General features: G+C 45.4%; 1 protein-coding gene across 3 annotated transcripts in view; it reads right to left on the minus strand.

Moving 5' to 3' along the window:
* SKI (SKI proto-oncogene) overlaps window positions 1-21207 on the minus strand; it is a 117532-nt gene that overhangs the window by 7035 nt on the left and 89290 nt on the right. For all 3 annotated transcript variants that reach the window (XM_063353642.1, XM_063353641.1, XM_063353643.1), the window contains 5 exons: window positions 6905-7030; window positions 6289-6404; window positions 4332-4606; window positions 3067-3368; window positions 321-551 (listed from right to left, as the gene is read on the minus strand). In XM_063353642.1, coding sequence (XP_063209712.1) covers window positions 321-551; window positions 3067-3368; window positions 4332-4606; window positions 6289-6404; window positions 6905-7030 — 1050 coding nt within the window. The remainder of the gene's footprint in view (window positions 1-320; window positions 552-3066; window positions 3369-4331; window positions 4607-6288; window positions 6405-6904; window positions 7031-21207) is intronic.

Here is a 21207-nt window from a genome sequence, read left to right on the forward strand (position 1 = left end):
GGAGCTGAAATGATGGCTAGCATTTGTCTTATTTCTCTGTAAATGGTGATTTCAATGACAAATGTGCAAGGTCCTAGGCAGAGTTGTGTGACTGACAGAAGAGGTCAGAGTGTGGCGTCAGTTAACACCACGCGGTAGGGACTAGGGCTGTAAACAGACGTGATGGGGCAGGGACGACGTCCAGAACAGAGCTGGACTTGTATCGCGTTAGACAAAACAAGGCCACTGGCATTAGCGGACAGACAGACACCTGAACTAACCCTGAGAACTGCAGACACTAAGCTCACTTGTTAGCCCAGTTTTCCGCGTTCAGGCCTTACCTGGGCTGAGTACTTGGCCCGGAGCCTGCCCGCCTCACAGCCCTTGTCGCACACCCGGATCTGCCTGGCTTGTTCCAGTTCCCTCTTCAGTCGTATCCGAGACTCATTGGCTTCCTTCATTTTCTTCTCATTCTCAGCTCTCAGACGTTCAATCTCTTTCCGTAAGTTGCGCTTCGCCTCCGTTGCTTCTCTCAGTTTCTCTTTCTTAGCCACTCTGAGGAACTCCAGCTCCTAGGACACAAAAGCAAACTTGTGAGAAACGAGGAGCAGAGACTGAGTTAGTGCAAAGCAGGAGCGATCCAAATTCCCACCTGCTGCTGGGTATGGCCGAGAAGGCTCATGTCGAAACCTCATTCGGAACTTTGTACAAGCTCTTCTCCTTCAAGTCCACGTGCGATCCTACACTCAAGATACCCTGAATTCTTGGATAATACAAAGCTATACACCACATTTTGCTTTGTCAAGCAAAATAGCTGTGACCATCTGTGAGTGAATAAAGATGAACCGCAGTTGGAGAGAGCTCCCAGCAATGTGCTCTACACCAGCTCCGAGTCTCAAACAAACCAACTGTAACGCCTGCACTTTGATTGAACGCACTGACGATACACAGCGCTGTGATAAATGCGATTTGTGAATGCCCTCTGTGTAGAGCAAAGCTGAAGAAGAAAGTTCGCTGCTTGCTGAAGAGCTCAGTAAGCAGTTCCATTTTATCAAGTCCCCCCAAAATCCACTTAAGGCAACTATGAGAGAAAACCAAATTGTGCGTCTTCTAACTGGAGGCGGTTCTGTTTCGCTCGAGGTAACTGGTGTGTGGCCCTAAGTCTCCTGGCAACCAGCCAAGGCACCGCTCCGTCACAGCATCTGGAAAACTCCAGGCTAAAACCTGAGGCTAAATCAAAACCATGCCTTGCTCTGGAAACCGCCCCTCTCACTGTCCAGGTTCTTAATGGGAGCTGTTACTTGAAATCTCAAACCCAAGAGAGAGCCATTAATTGAAGTGATAATGATAAGGAACCTAAAGCTACAAAGGAAGAAACTCAAGCTTTTTAAAAGCTGTTGTTAAAAGACACGTTCATCATAAGCGCAGAACTGCGGCTCACTAAAGCTCTGTCTCCTAAGTGGTTAAATTAGAAACTAAAGTTCCATTTTTCCCCCCAGCAGCAGCATTTCCTCTCTGTCAGAGGCGAACCCTCGCAGCAACGTGTTTCTGTTAAGTAACGCTGCCGTCGGGTCATGGGAAATGCACTCTGCTGACAATCTCACTTCCCAGCCGGGCCATTGTTAGCGCAGCCCCTGGAAGCGGGGACACGAGTCCCGTCCGTACGGGGAACTGGAAACCCCCAGCTGCCCGAATGGGAAACGATGGCCAGGTACCGTATTCCCTCTCGCTCTGACACTCAATCCTGCTTCATCAACTACTTCATTTAATTCCTGCTTTAAGTACACCCTATGTATTTAGTCTGGATATTTAAAAATTAGCTTTAAATATATATTACTTATAAATATTTACTTTTAAATACATAAAATAAAACAAGAGGGAATGAAGGGATTTGCTCAAGGCGACAACGAAGCATTCAGCTGAACAGACAGCTCTCGGCCTCCCTTCTCCAGGACCTCGACCTGCAGCTTTGCCCGAGAGGCGAGCGGCCCAGAACCTGGCTTGCTGTACGCAGCTCTTGCAGAAGTGTGAGTTGTCAAACTTCTGTTACAATTCTCACTGCGATCACATCTACGCACTCAATACAATCTCCCTCTCACCCCCTCCTGCCTGCTAGTGGATCTACTACTGGGGGCTTTTGGTGCTTTTTTAACACAGCAGTCATATCGCACGCAGATCACGTGCGTGAGCGCTGTCCTTTGTTTCATTCCCCAAAGAAACCACCTGCCTCGTGCCAGCTAACCAGGCCCCGCGCCTGCTGCTGCCCAAGAGTGCAGGTGCTGCTCTCCCACCTCCCGTCCCCGATGAAACAAGGCCCTTGTTCCACAGCCGGCACCCCAGCTGCGCCGCAGGGCGTACATTTCTAGCCGGGTTACAGCTCCACGCGCAACACTGGGAGAGGACACGCCAATCTGCACTGGCTCTGCCTTCCATTTCTACGTACTACTTCTGCCCTGGCTCAATAAAACAAAGGTTCACCCACCATTGAGCTCAGCCCCTGGGATTTGGGAATGGCCAGTACTTATCTGCTGCCTTTTCTGTCTGACTGCTCTTTCTTTGACGTGACCGATGTATGAAGGATTTCCACAAATAAGGAGCTGTTTCACTGAATGAAGATGGCTAATGGGATGCTTAACGAGGAGCAGCAGCTCAGCTCTTCATCAGAGCTTCAGCAACTGTCTCTGTGTCCCAGGAATACCCTCCCTCAGCTGGGCAATGGCAGGAGTGTCACAGATCTTTTAAAACTACAGATAAAGCCTCCATAAGGACAGAAATGTTTTTAGTTCAGTGAAATGAAAACAAAATAAACTGTGCTGGACTAGGAGATTTTTTCAGTAATGACAAGATGTTGATTTTGGTAACCATGGATTTACACCCCAAGGCAAAACCAGGTGGCAAGCGTAAAAATGTAGGAATGGTTCCTGTATGCTTTGGTTTCCCAGCTGAATTTACAAGCAGTACCCCAGTAAAGGCTGTTGCTATTTGGGAAAAATGAGGCAATTCCTTTTCACATGAGACTACCTAATGGCTTCTACCTGGAAGAGTATCTGGAGACAGCGGGAAGAGAAAGCTGTTTTGCAGCATTACCTGATGTAGGCTGCGTTTGGCTTGCAAGGCAGCGTTCAGCTTCTCTTCCTGCTTCACTCTCATTTTAACAACTTCATGGAGGAATTTTTCTTTGGCTTCTTTTGTATCCAGGCCACTGTCCAGGGCCTGCCTTAGGTGCTCCAGCTCGGCTTCCAACCCGCTGCTGTGAGAGTCGGAATGTGGTGCAACCTCGTATGAACTGCTGACTGGGGCTGGGGCTTGCATCCCAGGCGAGCTCATGTCCTTTGCGGAGCTGGATGAAGTGAAGGATGGGGAGGAGAGCGAGGATAAGGAGGAGGTGACTGAAAAATAGAAACATTGAAAATTAATTAAAAATTGTCTAAAACGAATATAAACATGCTGAGGCCCTTTTGTACAGAGGAGATACTCAATATTGAACGAGCAAAATGGAAGAAAGAAAATACTCGCTTTATGCCTTGATACTTGAAATGTGATGAAAACGCAAACCTGACTGACCTGAGGGACCGACTTACAATTTGCTTGAATCGTGACTTTGGAATTTATGTCACAAACAGTGTTTTCACCGTGGGTGCCAAGAAACAGATTTCTTCAGGGAAACCTACGTGATCCTGCTGTTTTCAGGGGGTAAAATTTCTTCTTTCTTCACAAACTGCATGTACTGAGTGAAGACTGAACCCACTGAGGGCAGCAGCAGAATTATCTAAGTGACGTTAATGAGGTGACACCAGTCTCTTCACCCTTCGCTGTGAGGCCCCGTTCGGGAACGCTGCTCAGGAACATACCGGCTCTGGGTCTTTCTGTATTCAGCGCCACGGATGCCGTCCTGAGACTGTGACCACATTCCTTGACACAAAATTCCACACTTGCACGTGTGTGCGCTCTGGAATTTTTACAGGCTGTTTGTGTATATCCCACAAAGGCTTTTATAGATGGCTCGTGATCAGAGAGCAAACCATCACTTTTCATGTGAACAGCACATGCAATCTGTCCCCTGCACAACATTTACCTGCTTTAATAAAAGACTCCAGGTTAGTGGACACCTCTGGCTCAGCTGCTTCTTTCTGTCAACGCATGTTCCTCTCCCAGGAAACCCCCCCCCCAGCTTACGTTCCATTCTTGGTTTTCGTTATTATTTAAGGCCGTATTTTTACATCCTGATGAGGTATTAGGCTTCCAGAATTACATTTAATCACACCAGGAGTTGAACAGCTCACTCATGTGAATTACTGAGGAAAACCCAGCACAAATAAAACAAAATAAAGGCAGATATAACGATCACTTACATTCTTCCCTGGTTTCTACTTCAATTTCTGCTTCTGATTCCTTATCCTCTTCAGTGGCAGTAACGGTGGCCGCAACAGTGGCTGCTGCCTCTGGGATAACTGGGTTCTCCGCAGCGAGTTTTCTTTTCCGTGGCTGGACTGTGCTGCTCAGCGACTCGCTGCTCCGCGATACCACTGTGGCACAGGGGGGGGTGCTGACAATTTTCTGTTGGGCTGGAGGTGCAAGTGCCACATTGGGGGCCACGGCATTCTCAAAGCTTTTGTACGAGTAAAAACTGTTAGAGGGGGAGGCAAAAAAGAAGGAGAAAATAGTCATATTCTCGGCTTTAAAATGCTTCCCAATGCACATGTTACACTGAAACTGCAAGATAATTATTGGAATGACAGTGAAGTTCCACTGATTTACACCAGCTGAGAATCTGCCTATGTATCTGTGTAGCGTTTTGCACTCATGTAAACATGGAGGTGATGTATACACCTGATCTCCAGCCGGATCAGAAGGGATCAGATTCAAAGTGCCACATATTCTAAGAGCACCAAAGAGATGAGATCTCCCAAAGTCTAAAAATTATAATGATGTTTCATCCTGATCTTCATGCGTTATTGTTGTACCCAACTGCACAGTTTTACTTCTGTCTATCCACAAATGTTTTCTAAACACGGAAATGGCACTTCCTTAAGAAAGGCTACGGAAGTTGAAAAAGCATTTAGTTTTTTGACCCAGCACACATCTGAGTGCATGTAGGTAAAAGCACAGATAAAACCCCAACAAACCTCTGTGAAAGGACAGTAACATTGCAGTGTCAAATACACAGAATTTTTCAATAAACATCACCAAGACTGTCTATTTCTCCTGAACCTGTCGCAGGTGGGTTTTTTCCCCAAGACTTAGATTGGCCAAATTTCTCACAGCGATACCAAGGGCATCCTCTGACACCAGTTTAGCCCTTCCCTCCCAACTAACTGAAAAGTTTAAAAGCAAGGACACGCTGGTAGGCTTTCTTTTACTTTTTTTTTCTTTCCTTTTTTTTTTTAAAATCAATCCTCACAGTTTCTGAGAAACTTGTTCATAAGGACAGCAAAATATGTTCTCCATAACGCTCCCTAAAAACACCTGGCCGCTTTAGTCAAACTTTCCAAAGAAACCATTACCCTTAGGCAGAAATCTGGCACAAAGATTTTTCAGACTGAACAGTTCAAGTCTGGCGACGGAATGTGTAACTGCCCTGACGCTTCCCGTGCCGTGACACCAGCAGTCCCACCTATTGTGGGTGGTGACTCACTCTTGTACCAGTTTAATTATGTTCCTTATCCAAGAGCAGACTCTGGCCCACAGCATCAGCTTTCTGATGGGCCTTACCAGCTGGAGTCCCGCGCCGGCTCTCCCGCCCAGCGTGCTCTGCCATCACCCAGCACCGCTGCCCATCGGGAGGGAAGGGGGCTGCCTGTGCCGCCCATTCGGTCCTTCGGCCTCCTCTGCTCTTGTCGGTGCAGGAGGCCACACGCGGCCGTGCTGGGAACGCGCTGCCCGGACAGCGGATCAGACCTGCGGCAGCTCCCGACTGGCAGTTGCCTGGAAATGGCCGGCTGGTCCCTGCCCACCCGCCCTCGGAGAGCGACTCAATCCTCCTTTAACCAGTGAAGTCAGAGAACTTCTGATGACCGTACCCCAAAAGGATTGTAAGTTCATAGAAGCAGCCCGCATTTCAGACTTTCATGGCATGTTGCACCTACCTAGTTAATGGATGCACAAAATATCAGTACTTATTTTTGTTTACCTTCCGCAAATTAAAACATTGCAGCTGCAAATGCTTTTTAACCTGATACTAGTGGACCGACCGAATGAATTACAAAGCCACCAGTCAACAGCACAAGGGAACAAACATAAAGCTACTTGCTGTCAAATAAACCTGCAGGGCTGCGAACCCCATTCCGCCCTCGGTTCATGTCTCCTCACCTGTCGCGGATCAATGCGGGAAGATGGGTGGAGAGCTCTTTCTCATTTGCCGATACAGCAGGGGACCAGGGCCGGAAAGCTGAGAGACGCTGACGGGGGTGGACACAGCCAATACTCTGGGAAGGAGGGGAAAGAAAAATAAGTAAATACAAACAATCTTTTAAACTATAAACACAACGGAGTGCTAGTGATGATTTTCAGTATGTTCTGTTATCTCTAAAACTACTCCCTCACTGGCTAGGACCTACCTACTTAGTAGATTCCACTGGAAGAGAACTGTACTAATTTAGAATCTCACATGTTTTTTCTCTGTCCGTAAGTTACGTGTAGTTTGCAGAGAGCACAAAAGGCTCCTGAGTCTTTCAGGATTCTTGCACCTCAAAGGCACGAAGGAATTGCTTACGCCTTTGTCACAACCAAGGTGAGTGAGCGCTGGCAGAGAGCAAGGAGACTGGGAGGGCTGCACAGCTCAATGTTCACCAGGAAAAGGATAAAAGTGTTATTAACTTAGAAAACATGGGCAAGTTCTTCCTCTCATTTTCTCTTCTGGTTTCAGTAGGGGCATGCTATATGCTAATTTGATCTCTCTTTTGATTACAAAATATTCAGCAATCACCTTATTAGACGAACTGGATAAGGACCGTAACCAACTGGACTGCTTTTCCTTCTCAGTAGAAGCTGGAGATTGGGAAGCAGAGTCATCTATTTTGGGCTTTTTGGAAGCAGGAGGATCTGAAGGGACCTGAAACAAAGACAGGCAGGAAAAATCAAAGACAGAACTAGTCATTTTGCAATCAGCTTAAAAACAGGTTATAAGGTAAAAGCAAATTTTGTATTTAAAAGAAGAAACACTGGGGCTTCTTCTGCCTTTTTAAACCTAAGGAAAAACAAAGGAGTGAAAACAAGGGACAGACACGTATGACAGAATGTGGCTTCTTTTAAAATACTTCGATAAAGTGTAGATGGTGCAGGAGTGATAGGCAGTAATGTGAGAGAGACAGTCACACCATTTGCAGCAAACTATCTGCCTTTTATTATTTTTGTATGCAGAAAGGTAAGGTTTAATGTGGTTGCTGAACTGGAAAGATTATTTTAAACGAGAACAGAACAGACTTTGTTATTCTGTTTGCAGTGGTTGTTATGCCGATGACTTCACTACCCCACAGCTGCAGTGGATTCTGGGGGTGCTGCCAAGAGCTGCTTTGCCTTTTCCACAAGTGGCTCAGCTTGGCCCATAAATCATCCTCAAGCATAAGAAAGCCCTTTGGCAAGCAAAACCCCTTTCCTTCAACACTGTGAAGGAATAAAATTCCTATAGTCCCAGCGTGGCTTGCAAAAAAATTGGTAACTACTGGTCTAACTGGTGCAGTGGGGATACCAGCTTGAAGCCCTGCCAGTACAAACACGTCTATCAGCAGGGAGGGAGAAGGTTCTGGACCTTATGCTGCATCACAACTAGAAGTAAGAGAAACGTACCACCTCAGTTTCTATTCCTTTTTATTTCTTTTCTTTCTCTTTGCAAGTCCGAACTCTCTACCTTTCCATATTCCCACTCAACTTGGTTCTAAGGAAGGTGGCAGAACCATGCTGTAATAACTAGTAACCGCTCATATTTACATTGAATCTTTTCATCCTTACACCTCACTGTGATTTCTGTGGGCAAACAAGTATTTATACAGGTGCCTCTGTAAAACACAGGCACGGCAACATTTGGAGAGCCTGAAATCCTTCAAACCCGGCTCTATCTGCCAGTGAAAGGAAGGATCTTATTTGCCAATGTCTTGTGTTCTGAAAATCAGTCCCCTTCAAGGCATCTGAAATTGGGAACTCAGAGCCTGCTTCTCCAAATGGTTATTCACTCCTGACAATTGTGATCTAAATGACTTCAGTTGAAGAGTACCTGAGGAACTGAAAGCACCGTTGTTAAAATGCCCTTCCCCAGCCTCCCAGCGGACTTCCAGGCAAACCCGACAGCTACGTAAGTAGAGCAATGCCATCCCTTTCGCACACCTTAATTAGGAGGAAATTATGACCTCACGTCCACGAACAGCCTACTGCTTTCACGGAAGCAGCGTGGGACTGCGGCTCAAGGCGATGACTGTCTGGCTAATGCCAGCCCATCTGGCAGCACACGCCACTCGCACCTTCCCCAGCCCAGTGTGCGCAGTAACGTAATCAAACCCAGTCTGGAGGATTTAGTAAAACATTCCCTGGCGCTCTGGCGCTTGGGGCAGCTTTCCATATGTAGCAGATGAAGAAGAATGACATGGGTGTGTATATGTGTAACCCCAAGTACAAAATTAGCCCGTGCCAGTGCCGAATGCCAGCTTCAGTGGATTTACAGAGGATTCTTTGGGCACAGCTTCAGGCTCCCCTAGGGCTGACTCCCGTAGTGGCTATGGCACGGTCTCTCCCAGCGAACTCAACTAAGAAAAGGCATTTCTAAATGCTTTTTGTAGAAAACGCAGGACAATGCATTGGAAAAGATTTGTGTTTGCTCTCAGAGATGCTGTCTGGGCAGAATTAGTGACAGCATTAGAAAGGTATTTGGCAAGTGACTACTGCTCCCAGCCCTATCCACTGGGGATGGTGAGCTGTGTGGGGAGGGGAGCCTGGGGTGGAGGGTGGGGAAGAAGGGGGGCTTGGAATGAAAAAGGCAACAGGTGGCAAGACTCAGCATGGAAACCCATTCCTCCCCCCGACCATCCGCGCTCTGCTCTGCAGAACATGCTGTTCGGGCAGGGCTGGAGACGGCCGTCCTGGGCCCAGTGTCCCCTCGGCCACAGCGCTCCCCCAGCCCGACGGCACCAGTACCCCAGGCAGGCACAAAAACGAGCAAGTGTCAGGTTTTAGAAAGGTTCGAGGAGAGATATTTCAACAGAATGATCTCATTTGCACGTTTAAAGAAATCATGTCTCATCTCCAGCTTTCTCCACTGTCCCCTTCGTTCCCCTGGCAATCAAGGCTGACACCGAGGACCAGGAGGGCTCGGAGCACAACGCATTTCAGCTGACCTGGGAAATGATGCTTAGCCTTTTGTCACCAGGAGCCAGTACTGATCTGAAAACATGAGCTGCTGCTAGAAAAAAAAAGCAGTAAACAAGGTGCGTGCATGGGGGCAAAACAGGTCTCCCTTCCCCACAAATGGAAACGGGGTGAAAAAACGGGGAGAGAAAAGCAGGTGCAAAATGGGGCATGTAGATTTTTCTAACTTCAAGTCATCTCCCACCACAGGACTCCTCAGTATTCCTAACAAACCAGTGCTGTCTAAAGTGGTAAAGCCCTTCAGCTGGACTCAGTAAAGGACTGCCACCAACATGACTTTTGAAGTGCTGTGATGGCCTCCACCACTTTTCTTTCCATGCACTATCCCATTTTGTTTACGCAGGTCATCTGCTGGTTGAGGCAGGAATTGCCTCTCGGTACATGCTTAAAAAACCCCACCACGTATTTAGGTTCCATTTTAACAACAGCGAAAAGCAGTAGTTACAGTAGTTTCCCACCTGATCTATGAAACACTGAGGCACTACATGTTGCTGTTAATCAAGAGATGGAGGCTCAGCTCTGAAACTCATGAAACATAAGCCTTCTGACTGCAACCGACAGTCATTTGATTCCATCTGTGCTCCTGTACATGTCTCTCTGCTTGGCCATCCCACCGAAGACACTTCCGTCCCCCTCTGCAGAAATACTGGGGCTGTCATGGACTCATCAAAAATTCCACCTATAAATACCCAAAACAGGCCAGGAATGAACTATACTGTGTTTTGTGCTGCCTTCTGACGCTGAAAGAGGCAGAAGCAAATTTGCTCACAACTCTAGGAAGATACTTAGATGCGGAACAAGACCAGATACTGAACACAGAATCTTCTCTTCGTCTGACTCACCAATTACATCCCACTCTAGGAGAGGTTCCAGGCAACAATATACCCCACTCTGACACTTCCAACCCAGCCACGGCAGCCAGCAAACCTTGGTATTGGCTCAAATATGGATGATTTTATTTCATTTTCTCTCTTTGCCAAATAATGAAACATACGAAGTTGCAAAAGAAATACTGAAAATCTGGTGTAACTTTTTTGCCATCTTCATAAATGACTTACAAAAAACTTGAACCCAAACCCTAGAAGACTGAAATAAATATTTCCTTATTTCCTATTCAGTTTTTCTTCCGCTGCAGGCAACTTAATAATTTGTTGTCAAATGGGCTTTGTGCTGGGCAAAGTGATTTGTTAATATAAGTTTTCCGCAGTCCACAGCTGTAAGAAACTTCATGATACAAAGTGGGTCCAGAAAAGCTATGTGAAACATTTAACTTAAGCTTTTGGACTGTTGTTTTCTGAAGCAATTGATTTTTGAGGAAAAACAGATACAGAAAGATTTATAAAGTTACTAAAAAAAGATTTTTAAAAGTACATTCTGAAGGGAAATGTGGGCACATGAACTTTAATGTCAGCCATTTTAAGGCAAACCGAAATTAAGCAGCCCAATTTGGGCTTTAGCCAACCAGGGCCACATTTGACACGTCTGATCAAATTTTCTACTTCAATTAAGTATTACAGAAATAAACCACGAGATCAGTAGAAAGAATTTTTGGCCCTCTACTTCTCAGACAGACAAGCCTTCCCCAGCGCTCTGTCCTGTGACCAGAACCAGCAGCCCAAGCGGTACCAGGTCAGTGCGATACCTCAACGTTTCTTTTCATTGCAACAGAGAATGGAAAATGAGCCCAGAAAAAATTCTGAATTTTTAAGATTTGGGAGTGCTCATGGACATGATGCTTGGTGCCTGAGGAAATACATTTCCTGAAGTAAGTCACTTTCTCTTCCCTACCTTATTTCCGACCCTACGTAACTCGGCTGAGCAGATGACTTTGGGTCTCTCCTCACACTTTGCTCGTGGCCCGCAGCGATGGCCGCTGTACCCTGACGACCTCTGTGGTGGGAGCTGCGTTCCTCTAGGGACAAGCTGAGGCCACCACAAAGAGGGCTCTGGAGGGACAGAGCACTAGTATGGGCCAAATCCTGCTGATGGAGCAGGGGTGGGGTGTCAACAGAACCACAAATGGTCTTATGCAATTGGCAGTGGAAGCCAACACAAAGGCACGTATCATACAACGGTACACGTCCATTACGGGTCAAAAACCACCCACAGCACTATTGAACAGGGCTAAAACTCAGCGCAACCCCATGTTCTCAAACCACCAAGGACCCTGTTGAAACCCTTCAAACTTCAGCGTGCTCTTTGTCAAGCCAGGTTTTGCCATGCTGCTGGTGCATGTGGCAGTGAAAATGGGCTTCTTTTGCCTTGTTAAGAATGGAAAACATTAGGTGAAAGGAGTGGAAAATATTTAAGAGGCCACCTTGTCTGTGGAACTTTTAGCTTAGAAATGTACCTTCAGCAAAGCAGCCCATGCTCCAAATTCTGATCCATCCTCTGACGACAAAATCTCCCTGTAACTGGGTCTAAGTTTGGCATCAAATTCCAAAATCTAATTGAAAACACAGATCTCTGCTAAAAGGGGGTAAGGGCATCTGTTTATCTGTGTGTAACCTTTCCCAGGCTGGGTGCGAATGCATTCCCACCACGTGTAGTGACCGTTATGAGCAAAAGAATAAAAACTCCAGGCTTCTCTGCTCTTCAGATTCTGCGCCACAGTGCCATTGGTGGCCATTAGTGCCGCTGGGAGATGAGCCAGGCTGGGAGCAGGTGCAGTGGCCCACACTGCATGGGGCTACGAGCCCTCGCTGCCTCTGAGCCAGGCAGTTAAAGGGACAGAGCACGCTCCGTGCAGGTGCTTTGATGAGACTGGGGACTCTGTCCATTGGCCCAGTCCACTCCTGTTAAAGATGGACTGGAAATGTGGATACCATACCAGCAGAAATCACAGCATCCTACGCGGCATCTTTAGAAAGGAAAGATTTAGTGTACCCGAAAGCCATCAAGCTGTCCCAACACACAGAAATCTGTATTTCAGTCTCTTAAAAAAATTAATTGGGAAAATACTGGGAGGCTGAAGAATTCAATTTCATATTCCTAACTTGGGTGTAAATCAGAAATGTCTCCATTGCAGCTAGAAAAGCACGTATAACCAGAGCAGGCAAAATTTAAAAAAAAAAAAAGGGCTGTAAATCTATAGATAGCATGCTATCATTCTGCTCAAGCTATTGCTTCTGCTGCTAGTTCATGCAAACAGCTGAGTTCAGTTACACCATGAGAAAGGGTGGGGCTTCCTGTCTCACCCCATCCTCCGTCTGGGTGTGAAAATTAAGCAGCTTTCTCATTAGGGGCACAAACCACAAGACCAGACGCCGGTCTGATAGAAGCATGGAGAAACCCCAGAGAGAGACTAGCTGGGTTCAGAACGTGTCAGACATCAGAAGATAAAAATACACCGAAAGCGCAGAAAGCTGATTGTGAGCACATTTTACCACTAGCACCAAATGCCCGCGTTGGCGCCGAGTGCTGAAGCTGCCGTCGGTCTGTGCTGCAGCACCAGACCTGACTGGTCTGGACCTGACGGTCACTTGGGGTCCACTGGGTGAGCAGGGTCTTCCCACTAACTTGGTGAGCCTTTGATTAAAAATTACCTGGTTGTTATTTAATATGTTGGTTTTTTTCCTGTTAAAAACTGTCATCTGACCATCTTGGCTCACATTTACTCAGTTACTCCAAAGGAGTTTAGGCAAACATCTAAACCAGCAACTGTCCTACAGAGAGCGGGGAAGGTGCAAGACCCTGCTGGCAGTGAACACCCAGCACTACGGAGTTCTGAAAGACAAGCCTAGCACCTATCCTTAATAAAACTTTCCTCCTTAAGTAAACTGGATAGGAAAGCTGGTTTTGTAAAGGACACGGGTGGAACACACAAGCAGAAAAGGGCTTGTGAATCCAAGTCTTGCTACTGATCATAGAATCATAGAATCTTCATGGTAGGAAAGGACCTTTGAGATCATCGAGTCCAACCATACGCACATGCAAAAAAAAAATCCCTACAATCTCCGTCACTAGAGCATGCCCTGAAGTGCCACATCTAGACGTTTCTTAAACACCTCTAGGGACGGTGACTCAACCACCACCCTGGGCAGGCTGTTCCAGTGCCTGACCACTCTTGCAGTAAAGTAATTCCTCCTAATATCTAACCTAAACCTCCCCTGCCGCAGCTTCAGACCGTTTCCTCTGGTCCTGTCATTATTCACCTGGGAGAAGAGGCCAACACCCACCTCTCTACACCCTCCTTTCAGGTAGTTGTAGAGGGCAATGAGGTCTCCCCTCAGCCTCCTCTTCTCCAAGCTAAACATGCCCAGCTCCCTCAGCCTCTCCTCATATGCCCTGGTCTCCAGACCCCTCACCAGCCTGGTCGCTCTCCTCTGGACACGCTCCAGCACCTCAATGTCCCTCTTGTACAGAGGGGCCCAGAACTGGACACAGCACTCGAGGTGAGGCCTCACCAGTGCCGAGTACAGAGGCACCATCACTCCCCTGCTCCTGCTGGCCATGCTATTCCTGATACAAGCCAGAATGCTGTTGGCCTTCTTGGCCACCTGGGCACACTGCTGGCTCATGTTAAGCTGGCCGTCCACCATCACCCCCAGGTCCTTTTCTGCTGGGCAGCTTTCCAGCCACTCTGCCCCAAGCCTGTAGCGTTGCTTGGGGTTGTTGTGACCGAAATGCAGATCTATCCGATCTTAAGCAAATCATTTCCACTACCCTCCCCTAGGAAACTAACACCAATTCTGTTCTACATCAAAAGATGTGTCAAGAATAAAACCCTCTGATACTATAGACATACCAGTAAAAATCTTACAAAGGTGCGTAAAGATTTTCAACTATTTCAAATGCCTGAAGATTTTAACATATTTCAATTTGTGGATACCAAAAGTTTTCCAGAGCAGTGAAGAACCATCTCCAGCAAATTCCTGCCAGCCAGCAACAGGCTGGTTTTTCTTAGCTACTTTATACAGACCCATCCGTTAGGTCCTTGCTGGGTTACAAGGAACGGACTGGCCAGATACACATCTTATTGGGAAAACTCAGCATTATTTTAACACACTCCAAGAAGTCAAGGACCAAGTGGGAGTTCAGTCAACAATCTTTCTCACCCTCCTGAGGTGTTCCTCTAGGCCCAGACTGAGGCAGGACAGACGGCATTTTCAAAAGCTCATAAGCTGTACCAGAGCAAAAGCACATTAAAAAGCATCTCAGTAGACGCTCTATTTATTCTCCAGGTTTTGCCAAGTTTATTTCACCAACACTATCTTCCTCTTAAGAATAAACTTCTCCAATAGCCAAAAAACATATACACAGTGAAAAAGACGGATTGAAACTACCTTTCCAGGCAACTGCACTGCATTCAGTTATGGCATCTGCAAGTGAAGCATATGAGAATGCTGTGAATGCTTCTTATTTGACTTGGCAACTTAGCTGTTAACCGTTATTGGGACAAAGATTTTAATACTTTATAAACATTTCCTTGCAGGAAAGGCACTACAAAAAGTGAAATTTTGGGAGTCGAAGCACAGCAAGGGAACAAAAAATTGTAGGGATTATCGCTCTCATTACCTGCACTGCTATTCAATAACATACAGTAAGTAAGAGAAGCTCTGAAAGCATCTTTCTACAGGAATTGATGGCTTTTCTTACTCAGCGATGAAAAGCAAATCTAAGCAACCACCCCAATCTCTGCATTTCATGCTGCTGGTGATGCCTGAAGAGCCCTAGGAAAGTCTTCAGACAATATTTGCATAGACCGTTGCTGAGAAATCAGAGTATGAGTTCTGTTCCTACTCCATGAAGAGCACATTGAGTAACACAAGTGGGAACTGAAAGACAGAACTTGTAGGTTCTATTCTAAATGGCTTTACTTGTTCACTTGTGTGACCATGGACCAGTTACTTAAACTCAACTGACCTGGAGATATAAAATGGGTAATATTAGTTATCCATTTTTTAAGGGTGCTATGAGGTTTATCTTCTACTTTTACTTGGAAGAAAAGGCTGCAAAGTCATATTTTAAGCACAACGCAGTCATGGCCGTGTGTGATAACTCTTCTGCTAGTAGTACCCATCTGAATTTTTCTCTTCAGAGCCCTGAGACTGGCTCAGGCTCCTGCTGGCACAGTGACGGTATCATGTTGCACAGCTTTGTAAAATGGCATTTCAAGAGAAATGTACCTTTACCAGTGACAAGTATTCAAAGCTACTTCTGGAGGTTACCGAGACCACGATTCCTGAACTTGGGAACTCAACTTCGAATTCTCCACATGGTGCTTTTATGAACGACAGGCCTGAGTCTATCTACGAACAGGCTGAACCACAGGAGAACGGAGTGTGCTCTCTGCTTCTCTGGCTGTCCTCAGATTTCTTTCAGATTCCTAGTTAAAATGAAACTAAAAAATGCAAAAGGAGAGGTATCTTCCATGTGGGAAAAAGGACCCTTTCTCTGCACCCTTTAAGCTTCACGAGCACGTCACTGATGGCTGGAACACTTGCTTCCTAAAGCCTCTTTGTGACGTGGTCCAGAAATGATTAATAAGGTATTAGAGGTCTTTGTAAGGACTGCACTCTCACGTGGATTAAAAAAATGAATATATTCAGCTACAGATTGAAAGCTATGAAGGGTTGTCTCGATAATAAAAACTAAAAATAATGCTGTTCTATGGAGCTGTAAGAAGATTTACTGCTCGTCTACTGTATATATTTAAAAGAGAAAAAAAACCTACCACATTGCAGTGTCAGTTCTAGGGAGTGTATGTAGCATTTGTTTTATTTTTCTTTTTTACAATTTTGGTTTCATTGGGCAGGAGTCCAGACTTTCCATCTTCCCATTTTTCACTGCTCTGGTGGAAGCATAAGTACGCGTTTTACCCTGTCATTTTGGGACGTGTGATTACGGGAAGTATTTGCTTTCTATTCTTGCCTTCACAGCACACATGCTGGCTGCCAGTGTGTCCCCCCAGTCTGACCTGTGGGGAATCTTCACAAACCACAGTCGAGAGCGCTTTGGAGAGCGCCTGTTCTGCACAGGCATAAGAAGGAGCTGTGAAAAAAACCCTCACTGGAACTCACCTGCCCTCCCTTCTATTGATGAGCCTACAAGGACTCGCTTTGTCCCTTCCCGAGAGGGGAGCTTGTTGGATGGTTGTGAAAAGGCCTGATTCTACTTCACTGATAGCAAGGCAAAGCCAACTCCCAGCTCGTCTCAAAGAATCCTATGTAAAGAGGGAATGTCTTCGTCATATGGTAGTATAGGATGTTCATCTTAAAAAACTGGGAACAGAGTTTCTCTCACACCTGTGCAGAAAACCTTAATTTCTACGGAATCACATCCAAAATTTACAACAGAAGAAGTGAAAAGGGACTGGACTATTTTATTTCAGACACCATCTCAGTTTAAAGTAAATTCCTACAGAATACCCTTTGATGACTTCATTTTGTAAAGGCAAATTTAAATTATTTTCTAGAACAGTCGACATAGCCCCTGGCGTAAGTCATCATCCATTTTGAAGGCTTTTTGGCTAGCATAAAAGAAAGAAAAAAAGTTTTCTCTCCTGTCTCAACAGTTCCTTCCTTTTATTCTTTTAGTACAAAAATTAGGCCAGATGACATCTGATGATTACACTTATCCAAAGGAGCAAACAGTAAGGGATTTCTAGTAAGTTGTGGTATAGCAAAACCAGCAACAATCTCCCAGGTAAACCCAAAAAACCAGAAACTTGATTTTGAAATGGAGGGAGGAATTACAAATAACCTCCCCACTGTTCTATTGCACAAAGATTGGTAAGGCTCCTGGGATTCTTCTGGGCCGCTGGAGGCTTTAACGCAAATTGCTGACTTTTCCCTGAGTTGAGCAGTAGTGAAGCTCGGTTAGCACGAAGAGGCAGCTAGTGCTACCTGGAAACTTGCATTGAGAAAAAATGCTCAGCCAGTTCAACTGGGTGTTTAATCCCTGATCTCAAAAACTGCTCTTTTATTTCACTGTTCTGCTTGTAGATCTATCATCTAAAATTACTCTTTGATATAGATCTGATCCTATAAGTCCTTAAAACCCTCCAAATATTCTACAAACGTTGAATTTTTAATAGCCTTTCTTCTAGTCTCAAAATTCTATGGATCTTTAGTAGTTGCTCAACAAAACCAGGATTTCCCATTCAAAGTGATTCTGCTTCCCTGATTCTTCCAGTTGAAATCCCTCTGCTATGGGCAAGCTTGAGAAGCGCAAAACCATTGTAGTATGATACCCACGGCACAGATGGGAAAACTGAAATAAGCCACACCGAGCCAGAAACAAACTAAAAGTCATGTCTTGAATGTGGCTCGCAGCTATTTCAATGTCAGTGTTAAATCCCTCAAATAAAGTACCTCCCTGATATTTTCTATTTTTCTTTTAAAGAAACATCTGAAAAGATAGCCGAATGTTTGTTACGCGATGTATTTGCTTTCTGGCTCTTGGCTGATGCAACTGGAAGCCTCTTTTCCACTGGCTAAGAGACTGTTTTGCCCTTCCAGTGGAAACTAAAAGTTACATCTTGAAAATAATTCCCTGCCCTGTGGTTTAAAACAAAACAAAACAAAACAGTTCAACTCACACTTCCCACTGGTTGAGTAGAGCCAGTGATTGGGACTAGTATAAACCAGGTCAGAGGGGCTAAAGAGAAAGAATGGCCCCTTTTCCTCCGGTCGTTTTTATTGGCAACAGTTGCCTGGGAACCCTCCGATGCGCTGTCAATACGAAGGGCCGGGGAGCGGGGCTGACGGAGGAGAACAAATGAAGCAGGGATCCGTGCCGGCACACACAGGATGGCTCTTCCAGGAAAACACAACGCAGGTTTGGCAGTTGGAAGGGATTAAGGTCTCAGCTCCTGTTGGAACTCAAGCTGAGGAAGTTATGCCATCAGATTCATCAAGGAAAATCAAAATTTCCTCTATGAACAGATCTACTTTGCCCAATCTTTGATGAATTGTTTGTGGGGTCACAGTTCTGGTAATTAAAAAGCTGTTTGCAGACAAAATTTTCTCCTCCCATTTTCTTTGAAATGAAACCAGGCTCTCTTGCTGTAACTGCACTTAAGTTCCAGCTTCAAACCCTCTCCAAGGCATCAGTTCCTGTACTGTGGAGACATGTCCACTCTGCCAGCCAAGAATCTCATTTTAATTTCAAATGTTACATAAAAGGACAAGCATTCCCCTTGTGATTTCCACTAATAGCAGCTCTCTACCAGGCATGGTGTTCTTCCCCAAACACCAGCTAATACATAATGAACTTCAGCAACCAGGCAGTTTATGAGCCCAGGAAAGGGGAGCGCGGGCTTTGAATTGATGGGCCACAGATGGGCTTTTGGTCAGTTTTGTCAAACTCTCCTGCAGCAGCCGGGCAGGCGGCTCCAAGCTCCAGACTGCCCTGATCTGGGTTCTTCCCTAGCTCTTCTTACGCCTGCAGAGCTCCCTATGGCACAGAATCTGCCCCCGATTCATCACGGTGATACAACTAAAAGGCTACAAGCACCCTACATTTGCACATCCCACCTTTTTATTTTGATTACAAGGACAGGCATTTGTTAAGAGACCTTCTTGCTCTTCAGAACTTCTTCCTCTTGGGTTCATCTGACTTTCATCTATCTTACTTTGGCATCTTTCCCAAGTACAAACCATGCTCTCACAGGTTTTATCACTATTAGAGAGGCACAATTTACCGCTGCAGTTACAAAGTCCTGTCCTGCTAGAACTGTCTTCACAGCACATCTACGACAACATACTTGGTTTCTCCCAGAAAAGTCCAAAAACTGTGGACATCTGAAGCCATGACACTTCCAGTGCAGAAAGTAATCGCAATGGTGAGCTGTCAGGGCAACTGTCTCCCATCTATAGCCTTCTGTGCCAAAACTTCATTAGGCCCCTTGATGCTAGTCCAAAACCCTACCGTTCTTACAGCAGTGCACATCAGGCAAAAACACGATCGAGATCACATAGATCAACTTTACAGATAGTTACCAGATCTATGGTTTCTTGAATAATTTTGTATATTTAATTGGCTGTGCATTTTTGGAGTGAAGCTTAAAGGTCTGCGTTCGTTTTGAATCAGAGTAATTATGGAAGGAAAAGAAAATACCATATAAAATAGCAAAGTCAATAAGCAGTGTATATTTAACAATCTCTCACAATTCAATTGGAAAATAAGGCCTTCAGTCCTCACCCCACTCTTCCTCTCAACATCTAATCTGGTACTTGTGACAGGTTGGTTTTCTTTCCAGACCTTTCCCCAAAGCCTGGCACATGTGCGTAAGCATGTGAGACTGAGGGGTGAGGGCAATGGACCGTCTTTTGTCAGCCTAAGCCAGGGACAACAGTCTGAGGACATCACAATGAATTACTTCAGAGTCTGAAGAGCCGGCAGAGCATAGCAAATACGGCCCCACTTGTCTGCACTGCCATCCATACTTACCCACATTTATTCACAGGGCTCTTTCTGACAACCTGCTCTGCATGCCCGCCCTTCTACTTAATGAAAATGCATTTTATCAGCAGATCTAGTTTGGCTGTAGTGTCATTCTGGTAATCAACAACACACCGGAATGAAAAGTCTATGAAAACAATTGGGATCCTCAAGGCTGCAGAAAGGTGGCACTGCCCTAGGGCTGCAGTACATTTATTTTTCACTTGCATTTCATTTACTTGAGATAACTAAAAGAAAGTTTGAGACTGTTCTGGAAGATATGGTCTACATGCCCCATGACAGGACTGGAGCCAAGCTCCTTGCTTTGAAGCTCAAGTACAACAAAGCGTAAAGAAACAATTGCAATTAGCTCAAATATACTCACAAAGTCACTGCCTGAGTGTAACGCATCGCCAGTGAGTCTGAGTTTTCTGTTCTAACCAATGGACAATGCAGTTTTTAAAACCAAGACTGCTTTAAATATGTATCAGCGAAAGTATACTGGCAACACATTGGCCACGGATTAAAATCCTGTAAAGGTTAAAAGACAGTGCAATGGAAGACCCCTGGTCCTGGTGAAACCAAACTGTACAAGGCCTCAGCTATTGATCCCACCCCTGTGGAAACTACCACCTTGAGTCTTTTTATCAAAAGGTAACTACATTTTTGACTGAAGGAGATGAGTAGTAACCACGTAGTTCAGGATATTTTAGGTCCCAATAGCTTTAAGTAAGATACTGAGCAAATCTAATATCATTAAAAGGAACTTGGTTTTCCTTCGTATCTTTTCAGTCAAGGCAGGCCATTTCTGTAAGAACACAATTTTTGAGGAGTAACTTCTCACCATCCATATATAGAAGACAGGAAAAACCCAAATTCTTTGCTTCCAAAATGTTTTGAAAGCTACAGACAGGCAGATGCTTCCTTAAGCACCCGACAACTAACGTGCTCTACAATTCTAAGAAAGCCACAAGAAGCTCATCTACTTTAAGTAACAGTTATTACTTCTGAAACCTCCCCAGAGCTCCAAGGATAAAGGCAGACAACCAATTACAGTCTTAGACTTTCAAAGCTTCTTTTGCTGCCTTTAGAAATAAGCATCACATGCTCTTTCCACCAGATGCTAAGTTCAGGGGGGCGGGAGGAGGAGGAGGATGAAGGAGAGGAGAGGCCGTTCCCAGCACACCAGCCCTGCTCTGTCAGGAAGGGGTTGCTTTGGAAGGACCTTTTATGTGCCAGGAGTGACTTAGGTAAATAGAAGTAATTTTAGCTAGGTCATTTACCATACAGAAGTGATACACTTTTGGACTTTTGTCCTTCAAAAGGGCTAGTAACACTGAGAAAAGAGAAACATTTCCAACAGTCCCCCCCCCCCAATTAAAATAACGGAGCAAAATATTACCCCCTACACTGGGATGATCAACATGAACACCGATACTAAAGAAGAAACCTTCAGCAAATTCTCTCATTGAATATACAAAATTCTGT

This window comes from Chroicocephalus ridibundus, chromosome 16, assembly GCF_963924245.1.
Source record: "Chroicocephalus ridibundus chromosome 16, bChrRid1.1, whole genome shotgun sequence".
Classification (NCBI taxonomy): Eukaryota; Metazoa; Chordata; class Aves; order Charadriiformes; family Laridae; genus Chroicocephalus; species Chroicocephalus ridibundus.